Raw genomic sequence first — 22,859 nt, forward strand, 5'->3', positions numbered from 1 at the left:
TAATCTAGGTATTTAGCATAACTCTGTTCATTCCTGCATTTATTCATTCAGCCAGTATTTAAGTGCTTCCTCTGTATAAGAAAGCGCTGAAATCTAGATTCTTTGAGAGATACAGATCTCTTTTTTTCACAAACCTACACTCAAGCTTATAGTCTAGTATTCTAGTAACTCCAGCAGATATATTTTTCCAGTGTTTTAATTGTAAATGATTTTAGATTTGCACTGTAATGGTGAAGACCTTATTCAAAATACTACTTTAAGTGATATTATCCAGGACTTTTAAAGACCTATTGATTATTATTTTTAATTGATACCAGTTACTAGTGCTGTTTACCTTTTAAGAATAATGCCTATGATATGACAGAGCTAGGTGTTTTGCTTATATCTTTTGTCTTTTCGTACTTTTGTTTCTTCAAATAGCTCATTAATATGCTTAAATGAGAAATCAGAAATGCAGATGACTGTTCCTCTGTTAAATACGGAGATATAAAGCAATATAGAGTATACATTGATTGATTCAGTTAACTTAGAAATCAAGCCAGGTTTAAATTTGTGGATGATTTAATTACATGGTTTTTGGAGTCGTTTTCCTTAATAAAAGAACTGATTCAGATGCTCTTTTACAGGTATATTATTTTTATAATATTACTGCTATTATTATTAAAGTTTCTATGCTTATGTATCTTGGGAGAATGTAACTTCATTGGTACAGACTTCATAATAGTAGGTCATTAACTTTGAAGTCTCTGGGAAATCTTCTGTAGTGAAAATCCCCCTTATTTATCATAAACTTAGGTAGATAGCTTTTAGCTAACATGAATATGATAAGTATAGTGTTTTACAATTTTTCTGGCTGAATTATTATTTCCTTTTACTTTTAAAGGAAAAGAAATATGCTAATTTTGCATCTGTTTACTCAAGAATACTGAAATTAGTACTTGTAACTTAAAAAAATAAATAGGATAATGTTCTATAATTTTCTTATTTTCTGAAGATTGCTTCATTTGAAAAAAAATCTTCTCTTAAAGTTTTTGGTTAGGCAAGAAAAAAAGTCATAAGTTTTTAACTGTTGTAAAATTAGACCATAGCTCAGTGGCGTAAGTCGGGATACCAGGACATGCCAGAATATGAAAATTTCCGCCACCTTCTGCAAGCCCCAGTGGATGATGCACAGGAGATCCTTCACTCCAGATTTCCAATGCCGAGATACATTGACACTGAACATGGGGGCAGTCAGGTAAGTACTGTTAATTTGTTTGTGTGTTTGTTTGTTGCTGGTTTTACGAGTTGATCCTGCTTGCCTTCTGACGTTAACTTGAATAGAGTGCTTCACCAGGCACATGAAAAAGGAAGGAGATGGGCAGATGGTTTCCAGGGGAAGGTATGCTTGCTTTTTGCTTTAGCTTTGAGAGCAGAGCAGTAAGATTATTGACTAGCTGTCTAAAGCTGGTGGTTTATCCCGTCTTCTTCCTCCAGCCCAGCTCTAGTAAAGAGCCAGGATGGCATTATGGTGGTATGCAAGCTTTAGTTGAGCAAGAAGATATGAACAACTTGGGAAATAATTTAGTGTACTTTTCTTAAATCTGTTTACTTACTGGTAAAGTCTATGAATATGAAGTTTGTGGTAACATAATGTTTTTCTGTTTTCCTCATTCTATCATTTCAATTTTCTAGGAAATATAATAGGAAAGCATTATGGCATTGTAAAAAGGTGTGTAATTTTTAGAATTATGAGGATTAAATAAGGTACATGTACATATACACATAGCCCTTTTGGGCCTTACAGAAGACTCAGTTAGGACCCCTTAACATACACTCTTAAAACACTTTTACTGCTCCCTTGTAATTCTTATTAGAGTTATATAAATTAATTATAGATTATTATAAGTTTGTTTCACTTGCTCCTTAAAAGCACAGATGTTTCTTTGTTTATTAATGTATCCCTAGTGCCTAGCACAGTATTACATAGTAGGTAATAAATATCAGTAACTATTATTCAGAAATGATAGCAATTATTATTAGGGTTTTACTATAATAGAAGCTACCCTGTACTGAGAATTTGCAAAGCTGATAGTTAGCACTTTACATACCTTCTCTCATTTGATTCTCATAGCAGTCCTATTGTTATCTCCATTTTACGGATAATAAAACTGAGACTTAGGATACTTGTGGCCAAGGAAACATAGTAAATGGAGGAACTGGGATTTGAATCCAGATGTTCTGACTCTTGAGCCAGTGCTCTTGTGTTTCTACTTTTAGAGTAGAAAAAGATTTTATATGGTACTAAATTTCAAAAGATAGGACTGTCCTTGTTCTTCCAACATGTAATAATAATTTATGACTGGTTCTCTCATTGATGTTTCACCACATGTAGTGCTATCTTCCTCTTTTATTCTGGTTTTTATTTAATGATGATAAGGCATAGTGGATAGATGGGTAAAATGTTGGGTAAGTGCCCTCATGGAATAGCCTACAGTTTAAAAAAGTTTGAGAGTCATTGTTTAAAGTAAAAGAACATGTATAGGTTTTCATGGTTTTTATTTTTTTTTATTTTTTAATTTATTTAATTTATTTATTTATTTGGCTGCCGTTGGGTCTTTGTTGCTGCGCGCGGGCTTTCTCTAGTTGCGGCGAGCAGGGGCTACTCTTTGTTGCGGTGCTCAGGCTTCTCATTGCGGTGGCTTCTTTTGTTGTGGAGCACAGGCTCTAGACGCGTGGGCTTCATTAGTTGCAGCACGCAGGCTCAGTAGTTGTGGCTCACGGCCTCTAGAGCGCAGGCTCAGTAGTTGTGGCGCACGGGCTTAGTTGCTCCGCGGCATGTGGGATCTTCCCAGACCAGGGCTCGAACCCCTGTCCCCTGCATTGGCAGGCGGATTCTTAACCACTGCGCCACCAGGGAAGCCCGATTTCATGGTTTTTATTTTTATCATTTTTGGGGACTTCCAACCTCTGATGACGTTTCAGACCAGGTATTTGATAAATGTCACAGTAACCTTGTCATAATTGTTGCAGACATAATCTTTATATGCTGAGTTTTGGACTCAACAATTTGTATTTGTTACTATGAATGTTATTATGTATGTATGATTTGGCAAGAAGAGGTTACATTTATTATTTATGTGTAACATATAGTGGCCTATATATTTCAAAATTTAGTTCATTTTTTTAAAGTTGCATTTTAATAAAGTTAATTTGACCCAAACATATTAAATACAGTTGAGTTTAGATAGTATAATACATTTGTTTAGCCTATATTGACCAAATCTATTTTTGATGGATAATGTTATTTCTTCTTTGCTTTTAAGGCGCGTTTCCTGCTTTCGAAAGTCAACCCTTCACAGACTCATAATAATATGTATGCCTGGGGACAGGTAAGTGTAAATAGCAGATGTTGGAAATTATTTCTTTGTGTTATTATAGTTTGTTATTTTAGTGAAAGCTACATTTTTCCCTACGTATTTGGTAATTTCTGTTGGAAAAGTAATAAAAAAATAAGAGTTGAAAATAGAATTAGCATTTGGTGGCACCACAGAAAATAAAAAAGTGATTATATCAAATAGATAGAACCCCTTCATATTTCAAGCTTAACATTTTACCCTTGAGACAAAAAGCAATAAAGTGTATAATATGAGATAGGAGGTGGTGATTCAAGTTTAATGCTAGGCTATGAACCATAAAGGGCCACAGTAAGCTGGGAGTGGTCAGGGATTGTGGTTGAGCAGGAGAGGCTGGAAGCCTGGAAATCATTATTAATATATTTTAATTTGGTGGAAGTCCTACCTCTTGATACAATATATCAACATTTATCAAGTGTTCCAATCTTCATGACTCTATATTGGTACTTTAAGATCCACAGTGATCATCCCTGCCTTTGAAGAGCTTGTAGTCTAGTATTAGAAATAAAATACATACCTAAGTAGTTAAAGTACAAGGCAGAGTGGGCTATGTGCTTTTAGGAAGATTTAAAGTATTACAGGGGGATAGATGAGGAGGAGTGGAAGAGGTCACATGGTGGCAGCAGGAGAGGGTGTCAGAATAGAGCTCAGAAAATGAGACATTTCCTTTTAGAGTGGTTATTAATCCAGTAAGTAGAAATTGTATGAGGAAGGGAATTCTAGGTAGAAGACAGTATGGAGTAAGGTAAAGGGTACACGTAGGGATGCATAGTAGAACAATACATTGGCAATATATTGTGCAGCCAAATTGTGGAGGCTCTTGAAGGCCAGGCTGAGGACTGAGGAGTTGAGTCTTTATTTGGTAAGTAATGGAATGTTATTGAAGGTTTTTGGACAGAGGGGCAAATTTGAGTCTTAGACAATACAGTCGAATCTTAAGATTAATTGGGAGCAGTGTGTAGGTTGAAACTATCTGTCGAAGTAATCCAAGTGAGAGGGAAAGAAGACGAGATGGTGAAAAAGAGTAGATTTCAGCGATATTTCAAAAGTAGACTCAGTGAGATTTGATTAGAAGTTGCAGGAAAGTAAAACTTACTCCAGGGCAAGACAGCTGTATGCAAAATGTGAATTCTGACTGAATTCTGGATTAGAGAGAGGGAACAGCTATAATAAAGAACATAATTGGGATGATTTGTGATATTTGGATGTGGACTATATGTCAGATACTAGTATAATATTATTAAATTTCTTGAGTGTGATAATGGTGTTGTGGTTATGTAGGAGAGTGTCCTCGATCTTGAGAGATATATCCTGAAGTGTTTGGGGGTAAAATATCATGATGTCTTCAACTTGCAGAAATTATTTAACAAGAAAAAGAAAAGGAAAAATATATAGAAACATAAAGAAAATGTGGCAAATATTAATCGATGATTTTATGTTTAGAGTATGTGGGTGTTTTTTCATTGTACTTTTCTCTAGGTTTGAATTTCTGAAAAATAAATAGTTGAGGGAGAACAAGATAATATGGGGTTTTGAGCCTAGGTAACTGAGGAGAATATGTGCCAGTAAGTGGGAGGGTGGAAAGAAAATGTTTGATTTTATTCATTTTTTATTTTTTATTTTATTTTATTTTTTTGCCGCATTGTTTGTGGGATCTTAGTTCCCTGACCAGGGATTGAATCCTGTCCCTTGGCAGTGAGAGTGCAGAGTCCTAACCACTGGACCACCAGGGAATTCCTGAAAATGTTTGGGTTTAGACTTTGAGTTTGAGATACCATCTAGATGCCCAAATTGAGCAGATTGTTGAAATTTTGGGTTTGGTGACCAGGGCAAGGATTCATAGACAAGCGATACTTAAAGTCATCACAGTGGATTCTTGTCCAAGGAGAGAATAGAGAGGCAAAGCAAGGATGAGATAAAACCTTGAGGAAGTACAAGTGGTAGGAATATTTTATAAATAATCAGAGAAGTGGAAGGAAAATGAGAAGAATACCATATCCTAAATGATGAGGGAGGACGTTATAGAAGGAAGAAGAAGGGAGTAGCAAATATTGAGGTGCTGCAGACACTTGATTTGATGACTAGGAGGTTATTTTTGGCCCTTGGTAAGCAGTTTTAATATAGTGGTTGAGTAGCAGATAGATTGTAAGGAATTAGTAGGTGGTAAAGAAGTGGAGGTCATAAGTGTAAATGATTGTGTGTGTGTGTGTAAATTATTCTTTTGCAAATTTAGCCTGAGTGAAGAGTAGGATGATTGTTATTAGAGTAAGGGCACAGAATTTGTGGACCAAGTGTAAGGAGCTAATGTAGGGTAAACACAAAAGAACAGTGCATAGATGTTTAAGATCCTCAAAAGGAGACAGTGTGATCACACGCACTGTATGGTGGTTAAGCATTGGTAAGGAGGCAGGACATTTCTTTCTGCAAAAGCAAAGGGTGAGAAGAAGGGTGAAGACAGAGGAAGATTTTGAGGTGGAGAAAAAACTCACATTGGATAAGCCTGTTTCTTTTCAGTAAAAGATTATTTTCTAAGAGAGAGAAATGCTGGGGTTAAGGACTAGAAAATAGAAAAGATTAAAAACAGCTATAGGGAATATAAGAAAGCAACAGAAGATGAATAAAAGACTTTTACAGCATGGTGAGGGTCCCTTTTATTTACTAACAGTTTCTTGAGCATGCTTCTGTAATGTTCTCTAGCCATGCTTTGTAATTCAGACATTGCATTGGGGCTAATTTAGGACTGGAGATAAGAAAGATGGACACAGCAAAGGGAGTAGAATAATTGAGAGCGATGTTAGATAACTGACTATGGGGTCCAGGCTGGTTAGAAGAGAAACGAAGCAGTAATTGGGATTAAGGCCCTTTTCCTTTGAATATAGAGGTGCCTCAAAAGTTTGCCTTGAATTCTGTATATTCACTGTTTCTCTGGGTGATTGTATCCACTCCTATGGCTTCAGCTTTCATCTGAGGCTAACTTGTAAATCTCCATCTTTGGTTTGGCTTCACAGTGACCTATAGACTGGAATTTCTATAACTGCCTGCTGCACAGCACTTGAGTTTCCTGTAGACATTTCATAAGCAGCATGCCCCAACTTGAACTCTTTCACACTATCTTGTACTGACTGACTTTCCTATTTTTATAGAGGGCCCCACTGTTCTCTCAATTCCCAAGGCTTGGAACTTTAGTCATTTACATCTTCTCCCTTCTGCCCCTAATTATTGACTTATTTTCCCTGTCCATTCCCTCCTTTCCTTGTCACTAATCGAAGTCAAGCCCTTGTTACTATTCACATAGACTGTTGGAATTACCTGCTCTTGGTGCTTCAGCCTTTTCCTCCATTTTGGCACTGGCCAGAGTGGTCTCCCTAAAGCAGTTCTAAGTCAAAGCACTGCCTATAAATCTTTAATAACCCCCTACTAAGTTACATATAAGTTCTGTATTGCTATTGAGGGTCCTTTATGGTATGCTCCAAATAGCTTTGTCCACTTTTAGCTACTCTTTAGTCTTTTTAGCCAAACTGGACTTCTTACTCCACTCTGAATACACTAAGCATGTGACTTGTCCCTATCACCACTTGTAACACATCATAGCCATCCCTCAAGGCTCAGTGCAAAGTTTACTGACTCCATGAAACCTTTTCTATGATTGCATGACTGGATATTGTGTAATATCCCTGGCGCTTCATCCCCGCCCCCTTTTTTCATCTATTTCTGATGGCACTTATTTCTCCTGTTAGATTATAAATTACTTAAGGGTGATAACTGTGTCATTTTCATCTTTGACTTTCCACAGTACCTTAAACATAGCATATATTGACCATAGTAGATCTGGACAGGAGAACAGAGATTAGAGTATGGGAGGTCTGTGGAGACGCTTTAGGAGTTAAGAAGCTTTCGTGATATAGATAAATAAATTGAATTCACGGTCTAAAAGTTCTGAAAGGTGAGGAGTTTTTTATAGCAAAGAAAGAAACTTACTCTTGGAAGGCGTTCAAAGGGTACACATAGCACATGTGAGAAAAATTTGTGCCCGTATAATACATATACGTATAGACTCTCAATATCACCCCTCACCCTCTTCCAGTTGCTGGGGGAACAAAAAGCCAAATATTACTGTGATGTGGAAGTTTGGAGTACAGGACGTACCATGAATCAGCCTTTCCATTATACTTAACTCCAGTTAACTGAGTATTGGTTTTGGTTCTGGATCCCACAACTTAAGAGGAACTTATTTAAGAAAAGAAAATTGCAAGAATATAGAAAAGTAGCACCAATAAACAGAGTTAATGGAAATGGTGAATAATCAATATGAAGGGGAGGTTAAAGGCTTGAAGGATACTTGAAAATAGTACTCGTCAGGGGTCACATATCACATGCCCCTAGGGACCAGGTGAACAAATGAGTGAAGCTGGCTGCATATAAGAAAACTTGACTCTCAGTGTCAAAAAGCAATACCTGGGGGCAGCGGCCTATGGCAGACTAGGGTTTGTGGGGAGGGTACACAAATCCTTTTCTAAAGGGGGTAGCTGTTCCTCCCCTCCAGATGATTGTTGCCATACACATAATTCAATTAACAAAATGTTGTGAGCTCACATTATGAAGACCAAATAAAACCTATCTCTTTGTGGCTGAATTTCTGCATTAAAAAAGCACGGTTTAGTTCATGGAAATAATGGCTTGTTCCTTGTTTTGGGAGGTTTAAATTACAACGTGGAGATGTAGATGGAAGACATATAAAGTAAAGAACTTGTTGAGCTGTTAAACATGGAGAGGCATCATTCTGGGGTGGTAATTGAAAACTCTGCAGGTTACTAAACTTCCTATGCCTTTTCTTCCTTGTCTGTTACAGAGTTTGATGACACATACTTTTTTTTTTTTTTTTTAAATTTTTATTTATTTATTTTTTGGCTGTGTTGGGTCTTCGTTTCTGTACGAGGGCTTTCTCCAGTTGCGGCAAGCGGGGGCCACTCTTCATCGCTGTGCGCGGGCCACTCACTATCGCGGCCTCTCTTGTTGCGGAGCACAGGCTCCAGACGCGCAGGCTCAGCAGTTGTGGCTCACGGGCCTAGTTGCTCTGCAGCATGTGGGATCTTCCCAGACCAGGGCTCGAACCCGTGTCCCCTGCATTGGCAGGCAGATTCTCAACCACTGCGCCACCAGGGAAGCCCGATGACACATACTTGATATGCCCAGTAATACTCAGTAAATATTAGTTATTAGTTTTCCTTGTTATCACTGGTAAAAAAGTCTCTCTAAAGATATTTAAGATAGGAAAGAAAACCTATTTTAAACTGAAGTTTAATTATTACTGCCTGGAAGTAGGGGCATTAGAGACATAAACAAGAGCCCTAACACTTAAGCCAGACCCTGAAAGACGGAGATTATTTCATTGGGTGAATATGATGGAGAAGGAAATCCCAGGCAAAGGAACAAACGTATATTGTTTATCTGATTCACCCGTTTGTTTATCCATCCACCCATTCATCTATTCAGTACTCAGTTTTGAAAGCCATCACCTTTGGAGAAACTTAAGTGTACTTACTTGTTATTAAATGAATTCTTTTTATTGATTTGATAAAAAGTCGTTTAAATATTTACAGTCATTAAGTTAAATTATGTCCTTATACTATATGGTGGTTTTAATTACATTGTTATCAGGTCTGTCTCTCCTTAGATTTTTTATAAAGTGTTTTCCTCAAAGAGGCAGTTGAAGACAGTTTGGGTTTCTTCTCATTATTGCATTTTAGAAAATATAATCATCTTTTCTAGGAATGCACTTTAAAAATTTTTGTAATTTTTTGGCCGCTCCACACCGCACATCATGTGGGGTCTTAGTTCCCCAAGCAGGGATCGAACCTGCTCCCCCTGCATTGGAAGTGCGAAGTCTTAACCACTGGACCGCCAGGGAAGGCCCCCAGAAATGCATTTGATTTAGCAAAATTTAGGAATTAGTTACAGTTACACCTTTGGGGGAAACTGACATTTGATCCTATCTTTTATGAATAGATTCTTACAAAAACAAAACAAAAAAATTTCTATAGGATTTTACTTAGACCATTTCTTTTTTTCAGATTGGTTCCAAACTATTTGAAAAATCTTTCATTTGTATTAAACTTGTTGATGTGTCTAAAAACAATGAAATTTTGGTCTGACATTTAAATCAGTGTTTCTCAGTCTTTATATTTTGTTAAATTTGAAAACATCCCTTTCCTGTAATGCTGTTTGAAATGTCAAAATTAAATAAATATGTTAATTAGAAGTAAGAAAGAAACCAAGAGCCCTAAGGTCTTTTTTGACCTATGATTTTTGTAAGGGAAATTATGTTAATATTTTTATAGATAATAATAGCTAATAAGCTGAATCTGTACTGTGTTTTAGTCATTATGCTAAGATTTTCATACACTTCTATTTGTTAAAATACTCCTGTGAGGTGAGTACTATTAATCCTATTTTTCAGAAGAGGAAATTGAGGCTTATATAGGTTAAGTAACTTACCTCAAATCACACAGCTAAACTGTGACAGGGTCTGGATTTGAACCTAGGTCATTCTAACCCCAGAATCTGAATTTTTAACCATTAAGCTAAATTGATGATTGAAATTTAGGGAGTTAACATGGTAGCCAAGCATTTCACTAAAAATTATGGAATTTAACACCTTAGTTTTCTTTTTGTCAGAAATCAAGTACCCAGTGTAAGTATTATCCACGGATGGCCTGAAGAGGGCACCACTGCAACACTGCTTCTGTGACAGGGTGCTGGAGGTCTCTGTTGCTATAGTGCTTCATATACTAAATGATATAAAGCTTGGAACTTTTTGCTTAATCCTGGATATATTTTAAAGAGAAAAAGAGTGCAGTTGTAAAACTGAGATCAATCAATTGCAAATTTTTGATAATATTGAGTTGAGCATTAGTATTAATCACTTCAAATAAGATCACAGTATATGAGTTAGAAAATCCATATATATTTTGTCTTGACCAGGAGAAATAGATCTGGGATTGGGTGAATTGAGGTGGAAAATGTGTAAAATGGAAAAAATTAAGGTATAATAATAATAATGTTGTATGCCTACTGTGTGTGTCAGGTATTGTTCTATTTGCTTTACAAAGTTTAACTCATTTAATCATTATAACAACCATGTGAAATAGGTTCTGTTATTATCTGTATTTTACAAATGAGGAAACTAAGATTCAGAGAGGTTAAGTAAGTGGCAGAGCCAGGATATGAGCTCGGCAGTCTGACTCCAAACTCTGAGCTCTTAATTCCAGTGCTGTTGTCTCCCTTCATTATCAAGTTTTTCAAGTTCATATAAATTCACATATGAAAACACATAAAAAAATTGATTTTCCATTATTCAGGAGCGGTTATGGCATATCTGTGGCTATGCCAGCCTAGAACCACAAGAGCTATAAAGTCAGAGCTCATATTTGCCATAAACTTGCTGATATCCTCTGAAAATTACTTAATTTTCCTGTTTTAGACATTTTATATATACTAATAAGAAACTGGATATCAGGTGAAAACTTTAAAAATCCAGATACAAAATATTGTAGAAAAACTTTCTTGCTACAATAAAATTTCATTATTAGTGGATTGGATTACTAAGGTCATTCCATCAACACAGTTTTTATTAAAATAGAAGTTAGGAATTTTCCCTAACTCTTGTTACTTAGAACCCACAGAAATCAATTAAAATTACTTGAATGAAAATACATAAGTATAGTTTATTTAAAAAATGATATAAATTCTCTTCCTTCCATCTGGCGGTTCTGCTAAAATGTGTAAGTGGAATTTTATTTTAGTAAACAGGCAGCAATAAGGGAGACTTATTTCTTAGTAGTGATAAAAACACCAATACATTCAAGGCAAATGAACACTTTACTACTTTAAAGATTAAGTTGGGTATGGAGCTATTGTAAGGCCAATTGGTAAACTGCGGTACAAATCTGAGTCTGACCACATGGGGTTAGTGCAGACTCCAAAAGTTAAAGGACATGGTCCACAAGACTGCCCCTACTTCAGATGCCAGCCGAAAGTCGAATCCCAGGTTACCCACACTTCTGACCAACTGGCTACAAATCCGTTTGTGTGTGGGGTGGTGAGAAAGGGAGGGTGGTGGGGTGGGCAGTGGGTGGGTAGAGTGGGTAGGGGGGGTGGGTTCCCATAACCCCCCTCCCCAGGTTTGGTAATTCCCTAGAACAACTCACAGAACTCAGGAAAGCACTATATTTATGAATACAGTTTTAGTATAAAAGTTACAAGTTAGGTCCAGCTAAATGAAGAGACAGCAAGGTCTGGGAGGGTCCCAGATACAGAGCTTCTGTGCCCTTTTCCCATGGAATCAGTGTGCGTCACCCTCGTAGCACATTGATGTATTCCTCAAACAGGAAGCTCCGCTGGGCTTTGGTATCCAGTGGTTTTATTGTTTTTGCTTTTGTTTCTCTTAGGCATGATTGATTGAATCTCTAGCCCCGAATCTCTTCCTCCTTGGAGGTCAGGCTCTCTTAAAGCCCAGGCATCTAATTACGTGGTTGATCTTTCTGGTGACTGGTCCCTATCCTGAGTCATCTCATCTCATAGCATAAACTCAGGTGTGATCTGAGGGGCTCATGAATAACAGATACTACTATCAGGAAATTCTAAGGATGTAGTTTCCCTCTCAGGAATCTGGGACAGGAATCTGGGACAAAGGCCAGCAGATTCTTTATTATACAACAGGAGCATAGACATTATTCTGCTTAAAATGATTTCCTTGTCTATTTTTTTACACATTTGCTTATACACTTTAAGGTATCATCCTATGTTTTAATCATAGAAAATATCTTTCTTTTCCTCTAGGAGTCTGGAGCACCTATTCTCACAGATGATGTTAGTTTACAAGTGTTTATGGATCACTTAAAGAAACTTGCTGTGTCAAGTGCTGCTTGATGTGCTAAACGTATTAAGAACACTTAAGAAGATGAAATAATATTTCAGTTTCTTTTTTTCCCCTTTTTTCAGTTAATCTGTGGAAACCAACAGAGAGATCTCTCTAGACTCTTTTTGTATTAGTACGGTTTGAGACAGCAAATGGAAAAATGTTCATGTTTGTAGATTAAGCTAGAATATAAGAGCAATAAGAACAAATTTGTTTTGCTTGCCACAGTATTATAACTGGTTTTAGAAATTTGAGGTCTTTATAACTTATGTTAAAAAGTAAAAATAGAGTCTGCCTTGTACTACAGAGATATAACTCATTTGTATGTTGCAGACAAATTCAAAGTGGCACTGAATGTTCTTGACCTTTTGAAAACTTGTTTCTTAATTTTAACCAAAAAGTAAACAAAATCATCAACAGTAATGATAAGTGTGAGAATTTTTGCCTATTCATTGAATATTTTTCTGTGATCTTCAGCACTTACGTATACACTATTTCTGTATTTACTCTGTTAAGGCAGCTTTATTTTTATGATGATTTGTTTAGGAATTATTTGACTTTATATATGGTAATTTTCATGAAGATAATTTAATGTTTTTGGTCATTTGAAAAAATAGTTTAGAGATGAAAGTTTTTTTGGGTAACAGTTCCATAGTTGACAACATATGTGAAATTCCCACAAAGTACTCAACTATGTGATTAAAAGTGATAATTTTTTTTATAAAGGGAGATAGAAAATAAACAGTTTGGCACAGTACATTTTAGAAAGGCTTTGCAGTAAAAGGACTTTTGTAACTTCTAAACCAAATTTGGTATTCACTGCATGGTTTTGTTGTTTCCCTTTGTTTTTCTGAGGTAAATTTTACATTATATCCTTCAGTATTTTAAACTATTTTGGGAGTTTACACACTACTTTTGGTTTTTGCTTCCATTTTGTGAACTTTATTAAGTTGTAGTTCTTATTGAAACAGTATTATCTAATATTCTGTTGAATTTTATCATGTGGTGATGCTCAGTTCTATTTTGATTTATTCATTAGTATCATTCACTTTTACCTTTTAAAGTTTACTTGTAGCAAATGTTTACATTGCTAAAGCCAGATATGTTTGACAATGAAATTTACATCAAGAACTGCAAATAAAAGGTGGTGCTATGATATGGGCCCAGAAGGACAGTGTCATGATTGTACTTGCATGAACACTATCATTTGATGGTAAAATAGACAGAAACTTAAAAAAAGTTTGTTTATATGTTATATTCAATTAGAGTAAATAAGTTGCTCTGTTCCATTTTATTTGAATTGAACTGTGCTAGGTTTAAATACCAATAAAATATACTTTTTCTCTGTTTTCCTGCTTATTTTGAAACCTAGTAAGCCTGAAAAGCCTAATGTAAAATTAAAGCATTTATAAAACCTGATATTAGTGGATTAAAAAGTTATTCATTTTAAAAAATAACAGCTTTATTGAGGTTTAATTCACATATTACACAATTCACCCATTTGAAGTGTAAAGCTCAGTGGTTTTTAGAATATTCATGGAGTTGTGTAGCCATAACCACAGTCAATTTTAGAGCATTTTCATCTCCCAAATGGTTATTTGTTTTTGCTATAAGGAACTGAGGAAAATCCCTGTGATGAGGATACATGTTTAGTTTGCCTGGCCCCTTAACTTATATCCTTTAAGAATGCATTGTTTTTTCTTCTCTTGAGTAATGAGCTGCTACTTACTCCTAAACTGTCCTCTACTTCTAAATCAGTTACAGCCGAAGGTACTAAAGTATCTCTGTATTTAAGGGATAAGGATGAACGAATATATCATCATACCCGTTTAGCTTACCATTTGAAAGAAGTCACCCTGGATAATTTTTGTGTATAATTTAGCTATTACTAAATTTCTGGCTATTTAAATACACTTGAAGGAAGAAATGTTTAACCCTTTTAATGAACTTAGAGTGGATAGCAAATATTTGCTAAATCACTAGCAGCACTGAGAAGCTTTGGTGTGTCCAGAACTATTAGGGAATTCATTCTTGAACCTACTTAACCCCTAGTGGCTTTATCTCTAAAAATGACTTCAGATCTCATCTATGCACACTTATATTTTGTTGTAACAGAATATATTTATTATTTTATTGGCTGATTCTAAAAATGATCTGATACTTTCTCTATCCAGTTCTCCACTTGATAAACTTCCCTCTCGTATTCCCTAGCCCAGACTGCATCTAAGGAATGTGCTTGTTTTCCAGTCCAGACCAGAACCTAAGGAATCATTTTCAACTCTTACTCTGCTCAACATCTTTAGTAACCAAATTATACCAATTCTATCTCTCTAATATCTCCCTAATCTGTTTACTGTTCTCCATCTTACTGCTTTCTACCTTCATCATATCTCACCTGGTTTGTTGAAATAGCCTTCTAACCAGTCTGCTTTCCCCAGTCTCTTTTTCTCCATCTTTCTCTTCAATTCACTGAAACGTGGATATGATTATGTCATTCCCTCTGCCCTCATAATGAAATCCAAACACTTTGACCTGGTAACATTGTATACTATACATCAAATCCATAGCTCTCTCCTAGAAATAGTACAAAGGATGCAATTGGAAAGGTAGTGCTGGAGAGTGGTCTCTAGCTCTACCTAAGCATTAGTCTTAGGTGTGATGTTTGGGGTCAATATAGTGACAAGAGCAAATGCATTCTTTATTAGCTGTTACAGACCAAATGCTGTGGCTTATTGCACTTGGCTTTTAAAAAAATGAACATTTTTTCAGTTATTTTTCAAACAATACTGACAAATTAGGATTATTTGTTTATCTAATGTCTAGCTTTACATTTTAATTTATATTTTTCCTGTTTCCGATGTACATGCATACATCTGGTACTCTTATGTGCTCAATTTGTATTCATCTTGAGCATTTTATCAAGTAATTCTAGAGATATTTCTGTTTCTTGTTTGCTTTTTAGTAGTTTACTTTATTAAATTAATACATTCTCCTTATGTTCATTCTACCTTCTTTGTTTAATATATTGAAACAAAAGCTGGTCTAAGTTTAATGTATTATCTGGTGACTATAATAATAGGTATGCAATACCAAGTATGTAATAGTGAAGTTACATTACTAAATCAGATTTTTTTTCTCTCCCATCCCTATCTATGGCTTATACTGAAATAAAGCCCAATTATTTGGGTTGAAGATGTGATCCTGGAATATTAAGGATTTTTTTAACTTAAGTAAACATAGAAAAAAATATATAGTAATGCATCTAAAGCATTTGGAAGATGGGTAGAAATATTAACTTTAGGCTTTGTTAGATCAACATAAAATTAGCTATGTATTTTTAAAAGTTAGGGGTAACAAAGATAAAACCAGGATACATACTTTTTAAACCAGAATGTGTAACTTCCAAACAGTAGGGGAAAAGAAGCAATAAAAGTAATTTGATCAATCAAGAGAAGGCAAGAAAGATTAAGAAGGCAGCATGACAGGGAGATCAGCTCGGTGCTTTGTGACCACCTAGAGGGGTGGTATAGGGAGGGTGGGAGGGAGGGAGACGCAAGAGAGAAGAGATATGGGGATATATGTATATGTATAGCTGATTCACTTTGTTACAAAGCAGAAACTAACATGCCATTGTAAAGCAATTATACTCTAATAAAGATGTTTAAAAAAGAGGCAGCATGGCAAATGGGAAAGCATGGTAAATAAGAAACACAAAAAGGAAGAAATAATGGATTAATATTTTTTAGTGAATTTTGTGAAAATGGAAAAATATCTACTTATTGGTCTTTCACTGTAATAAACAACATTACATGTACTATTTTTGAACCTTCTGCAAATGTGTCTTAAGACTTTATAAAAATTGGTCTTTTCATGTACCCATGCTCTACAGAGTATAGACAGGTTGGTCATTCTTTGTTCACAGTTGATTGAAGAACACTTTTTATTAATTTCAAAAGTTTTTTTTTTTCATTTAAAGCAACAGATACACGAATAGGAAAACAAAGATAAGTTTGATAGAGATTCATGAAAATTCCATTTCACAATAAATTCCTAAATTCTTAAAACTGTTTTTTTAGGATTTATTTTAGTGGCTTTCAAAAAGCTTCTTGGTCTAAAATTCCACTAAAATATATAAACCAGAAAATTCAAGATAAATTCCTATTACATTTGGTAAAACCCTCCAAAATTTTTCTTTTGCAAAAGGAGAGCAAATGGCTCAGTGCTGGTGAACATTGACATTATTTGATCCATTGATTTAGAACAAATGTCCATTTATGGTGAAAATGATCAAGGCATTTGAACATTGCTCTTTTAGTTTCTTCTGACCATTTAAGACCAACATCTTTTTGTTGCTTTCCTGGCATTCTTTGAATTTGATTCTTCAGTGTAAATGCCTATCTTACATTTCGTCATTGCATAGCTAATAGTCTTCTCTACAATTGCTGTGTGCTGCTCTTCGAGGAACAATTTTAAAACTTTTAATGTTTTACTGTACATTGTTCAATTCTGTTTAGGCTGCAACCATTTTGATTTCTGATCAACCTCATCTAAAACTTCACACCAAGAAAAATTTCTAAATTGTGCCACTAATGTACTGATTTATTTTCTTGGTTAGTCCTTTAGTTTTAAAGCAATAGTTTAAAAAGACAATTTTAATTGTAAAGATACTAAAATTCAGTAAAAGTTTCCATATACACACTAAAATTTGCGCTTACAAAAAAAATTACACCTCAGAGTTCACAGTGTTTCACTGTTTCAAAATTTAATCACAAACAAAAACTCCAAGTGGTCATATAGATTGAGAGAATTGTTTTTTCATCTTTGTAATTACTGTACTGGTATTATTTGAACCTACTGTTTAAACACCAGGATATTTAGAACCATGGGTATTGAAGACACAAAATCTTCCCAAGGGAGGTGTAATGATTTAAAAAATGTTACTAACTTAACCTTCCAAATGCAAGGGTGTCTGTGTTATGTTGGGACTGGATTGTACGGGAGTTCTCTGAATCAAGTTCCATGTAGAACACAATGTTTATGAAAGGATAAGTAGTAACAATGTACTAATCAGAAGGTTACACACATATTATTAAAACTCAGCAGTAGCCATAGCAATTGTATAGATTGTAGACCAATAAAAATTGTTTCATGTTGGAGTATTTTATCACTGACATTATTTGGAATTGCTGGCATATGGTGATAAAACTCAAACCTAGTGTTCGGTCCTTGTTACACTACTGTCCTCGGAAACTAAACAATCAGGTTTGATTTACTCATAATTATATAAGAAATTTCAATGAAAATTACAACATATTTAGAATTGAACAATAAAAGTGCTCTCTATCAAAACCTGTGGTATGGGAAAAAGGATTATATATCAAGGGATATATATTGTTTTAAATGCAACTGGAGAAGAAGGATTGAAAATAAATGAACTTTGTATTCAAGAAAATGAAAAGCAACAACAAATCTAAGAAGGGCAAAGGAAATAATAATGATAAAATAAGAATTTTAATGAGATAGAAAACAAACAAAATAAATGGAGGAGATGTTTCATAAAACCAAAAAGATAATAGCTTTGAAAGTCTTAAACCCATTTCTAAAGCTAAGAAGGAAATTGAGTATCAGCTTATCTTCTGAATAATCTTTTACTGGAAATCTTAAATGAATAATTATTCAATTTTTTTTTTGTCCAGTCCAATTAAGAAGCATCATTGTTTAGTTGTTTAATTATTTAGTTTTTTAATTAAAATTTATCCTTTAATGAATTTCAGGGAAAACTTGATGTTAAAATCATACACTTACTACTTATGAATGTAGAAGTAGTTATGAAGTTGAGAAATTGTGGAATTTTGTAGTTAAAAGAGTCCATTGAGGTCATTAAGTCCTATCTCCTTACCCAGTTCAGGAATTCCCTCACAGTATCCCTGATGGTTGATCATCTGGCCTCTGCAGGACACTTGCAGTGACAAGACAAGAGAGCTGTAAATTGCTGAGTGCTACAAGTGACTTACACTTTTAGAGAAAAGATAGTGAATTGGGAGGGATTAATATGTGACATGCCAAAATAAGCCTTGACCAGAATTTGATGGTGAACATTTAAATCTGTTTTGCACAACACATTCTGAGGACTATAGCCATTGACCCACAAAGCCATCTGGCACTCTGATACTGTCATTAAAAGAGAGCGGGGCAGCCCATAATGCAGGAAGTGTGTGCCAGTTTAGAAATATGCTTTCCAAGCAGGACATCATGCACCCACTTTCCAACACAGCACTATGTGTTTCCCAACTTCAGTAACTGGAGTACATATTTAGGTGAGAAAAGGGCATTAAGAGGTTGGTGGTGTGAATCTGTTTCCTAGGGGAAATGTGGCCTGATCTGCTGGGGAAAATTCTATTTTCTGATCTGTGTCAAGATCTTGCTTACCTGCCTTAACAGGGTGAAGCAGCCACAGAATGATCCTATGTATACATTTAATGTGTTCTAAGGACTGCACCGTTTGTTTTGGCAAAACAGGGAAATCCTTAAAATCAACAATTTTTGTAGGGGTTAGAATTTTTTCTAAGAATAACAAATCTGCAGATTACTTATGAATCACAGTAAAAATGTCATTAGAAGTGATAAGTGTACTGATTAAAGAACCTCCAATGAGGAAGGGTCACATTTCACTAGATTTAGTGGTTTAGGGCTGATAGTGCCTGTCTTCAAGGCAATTTAAAAATAAATTAATCCTCAGAGGTTTAAAAATTAATCTTCATAAAATCCTTGTGAGATGCTGATAGGTCAAGTATTTTGCATGTTTGAAAACATTTGTGAAGAAAAATTCGACAGAGATGAGAGAATCATAGCGCAGTGCTTCTCAAACTTGACCAGGTATAGGAATCACCTGGTAATGATAAAATGCACATTTTGAAGTAGGTTTGAAATTGAGTCTGAGATTTTTGCATTTCTAACAAGCTCCCAGGTGACAGATACCATTGCTGCTTTCTGGACCACAATTTAAATAGCAAGTTCAGCTGGAAGCAACATTTTCACCATGGTTTGGAACTTCCATAAGTAGAAGTCCAGCAGTCAGTTGGAGATGTGCATTCTGGAATCGGGAGACTCAGGTTTGGGAACCATAAGCATAAAACTGATAAGTGAAGCCACGGGTTAGATGAGGTTGCTCTTATTTAATTTTTGACTAAGTGCTAACAAGGTAGGTAGGGAGCACAGAGTCAGACACAGTCCTCCTCCGTTGAGCACAGATTATTCCGTCATGTATGGTCTCTTGAAATGTTTAATTCTAAAATTCTATTTTTAATGAGAACGTTAAGCCAACTGATTTATCAAATGCATCTTTTTCAGCAAGGAAGTATTTCTATTAAAAAGGCTATCAGGGGCTTTCCTGGTGGCGCAGTGGTTGAGAATCTGCCTGCCAATGCAGGGGACACGGGTTTGAGCCCTGGTCTGGGAAGATTCCACATGCCGCGGAGCAGCTGGGCCCGTGAGCCACAACTACTGAGCCTGCGCGTCTGGAGCCTGTGCTCCGCAACGAGAGAGGCCGCAATAGTGAGAGGCCCGTGCACTGCGATGAAAAGTGGCCCCCGCTTGCCACAACTAGAGAAAGCCCTCGCACAGAAACGATGACACAACACAGCCAAAAATAAATATATAAATTAATAAATTAAAAAAAAAAAAAAAAGGCTATCAGCACTTCCCTGGTGGCACAGTGGTTAAGCATCTGCCTGCCAATGCAGGGGACACGGGTTCGAGCCCTGGTCCAGGAAGATCCCACATGCCGTAGAGCAACTAAGCCCGTGCGCCACAACTACTGAGCCTGTGCTCTAGAGCCCGCGAGCCACAACTACTGAGCCCACGTGCCACAACTCCTGAAGCCCGCACACCTAGAGCCCATGCTCTGCAACAAGAGAAACCACCGCAATGAGAAGCCCGTGCACTGCAACAAAGAGTAGCCCCAGCTCACTGCAACTAGAGAAAGCCCGCGTGCAGCAATGAAGACCCAACACAGCCAAAAATAAATTAAAAATAAATAAATAAATAAATTTATTTAAAAAAAGCTATCAATTTACTGAAATATTAATGGGAGTACAATATCATATAACTGAAGAGAATGTTTTCATTGAATCCTGGGTTTTGATAATACCCAGAATGAGCTTCTATATTTTGATAGGGGTGTTGCGAAAATAAGATTCTGAGTAATAAACTGTGGAATGGCTTAGTTAATAATTGCCTTTAAGTATTTTAGGGAAGATGCATCCTACTTTTTAGGACTGTGAAAGCCAAGGCATGTTATGAAATGTTCTTAATTAGGTATGTTTATTAGTTACTTAGATAACCATTATGGGTTAGATAGACACGGATATTCCTGGAGTTAGAAAAATAAATTTGACAGTCTGAGCAGTCTTTAGACCAACAGACTACTGTTCTGTGTTTGTTGTGTCTTCTCATCTTCTTATATATTTATTTACAGTAGGCCTTTTCAATTATGTTCACTTATTGAGTATCATACACATTTTGACATGGCTTGTTATAAGTGACTCTAATGATTAGTTTCCATTTGGAGTCTAAAGTCCAGCAGGGTTTCAGGGAGCTAATGTTTTATTATTGCAGGCTCTCTGGCAAGAACATTCACGGTGCCTGTTGTGCTTGCTCAGCCTTATGGATGACAGCTGCATCTGCTTCTCCATCTGCACCTTTCAGTTTTAAGTCGATATCAATAGCTGTCCGACTATCTAATGAAGGAAACTAACTGGATTGAAAAACACTCCACCTTTCTGCAAGACCTTCCACAAAAAAATAGTTATGTGAAATGATGTGAGGATTTCTTATGATTAAATAGATCATGAAACTGTGATGGTCGAAAAGATATGTTTAAACATGACCAGAACTTACTTTTATTATTAAAAATATGAACACAAAATGTGTTTAATAATGATGTAAGCTATGCTATATGTTATATATAGCTCTGTTCCTGTCATAGATAAAACCCACTCATAAATGAAATCTAAAGTTGCCACTACAGGGCAAGAAAACCAAACCTTTAACATAGTATACTAGAGACGTCAATCATCGCGCCTGTTACACTCAGCAAGTCTCTGCTTGCAGCTCCTCTGCTGAGCTAAGCAGCCAGCACCAGTCTCTTCCTTAAACAAAGGCACAGGATCAAGTTTCCTAAAGGCACCTAATCCACAGACTGGCTGCTGAAATGACTTGGCATGAAGAAGTTTTCCCAGTAAGGATACTGGTAATTAGACTACTTATACTTCCCTCCTCTAAGAGTTGAATAGGAAAACCCAGAGAGAAGCAGCCATTCTGTAATGAGAGAAAAAAATGAGAAGAAACAAGGAGTGGAAAAGGCACGTTGATGGTGGAACAAGAGGGTTAAGGTTCATGAGCTCCAGCTGGAGGAGAGTTCCTAGATGGCTTTGAATCTTGAAGCATGGCTATTTACGGAATCCTTTCACCCTTACTGCCAAATGTGCCCTTACATCAAATCCCCATTATTGAAGAAGAGTTAAACTTATTGGTGAAACAAAGATCACAGTGACCGTGATGATATTACCTTTTCACCTGGCTATTGCTAAGAATAGGGATTCAGTATTCAGAAAACTAATCAGAGAAAGTGAGATATGTGACACATTTGGACAGAGTCCCAGAAGATACACTGTTTTATCTTACCTGTTCACTTGAAACAGATAAGGTTCACCTGGATTGGGTGTCTTTCTAACAGTATCCAGGAGAATTCCTAAATTTCAGCTTCCTGAAGACAACAAAAAGCCTTAATATCAATGAGTAATAGGAGTTATATATAATTGACTTCACATCTTTGTAATTAGTGCATTGAATGAGTAGGGATCATGAGCCGTAATTATGTATTTTTATCTGTCCCTTTAAACTTGTTCAATGTGTGTAGTTTTCCACCTGTCAACTACTTGAGGAAGACCCTAGCAGGCTGATAATTTTTGGGTCACTTTTACCAAATAGATCCCTCTAAGTCATAGACATAGTCCCACTTAACAATAGCCATGTCCTGTGCTAGGTGGGATACATGCATCATCCCATTTACATTTCTGAATGGTGGTCTATCTTATGGTTCACGTTGTAATCTGCTCTCTGTGTTATCTTAGTCCAAGTCACTTGTTTCACATTCATCCACAAGAATAGTATAAATTATACCTATGTGGAGAATCCCACTGTCAGTCTCTGGCTCTTCTCTTAGGGATACTTCTTAATCAGCATGTCTTGCGAATAGTTCTGTTCTCCATATATGCTTTTCCCAGGACCTGGAGATTTTCTCCTGGGTCCCACCCATTCACCTCTTCCTCCACAGTATTTGCTCTGTGATATATAGTTCTTACTTTAGGACCTTTATTCTGAGTCACAGGATTTGCTTATAAACAGCTCAAAGTAAACCTGAAGAGACAAATCTTCATCAACGAATTCTAATGAAAGGCTACGTGTGCCTCTCAAATGCTAGACAAGGCCGTCTGTCTGCTTTTCTTGTTAATGAAAATGGTGATCTGATGCAGCAGCTTTGTGCA

At 36.0% G+C, this 22,859-nt stretch overlaps 1 protein-coding gene across 1 annotated transcript in view; it reads left to right on the forward strand.

The window, feature by feature from the left end:
* The window catches only part of SEC23A (SEC23 homolog A, COPII coat complex component), a 62,127-nt gene extending 48,396 nt beyond the window's left edge, over positions 1-13,731 (forward strand). Inside the window, exons 18-20 of the mRNA XM_068545998.1 lie at positions 1,082-1,237; positions 3,306-3,371; positions 12,234-13,731. Coding sequence (XP_068402099.1) covers positions 1,082-1,237; positions 3,306-3,371; positions 12,234-12,323 — 312 coding nt within the window. The 3' untranslated portion in view covers positions 12,324-13,731. The remainder of the gene's footprint in view (positions 1-1,081; positions 1,238-3,305; positions 3,372-12,233) is intronic.
* Positions 13,732-22,859: the final 9,128 nt, after the last annotated feature.

Source organism: Eschrichtius robustus, chromosome 1 (assembly GCF_028021215.1).
Source record: "Eschrichtius robustus isolate mEscRob2 chromosome 1, mEscRob2.pri, whole genome shotgun sequence".
Lineage (NCBI taxonomy): Eukaryota > Metazoa > Chordata > Mammalia > Artiodactyla > Eschrichtiidae > Eschrichtius > Eschrichtius robustus.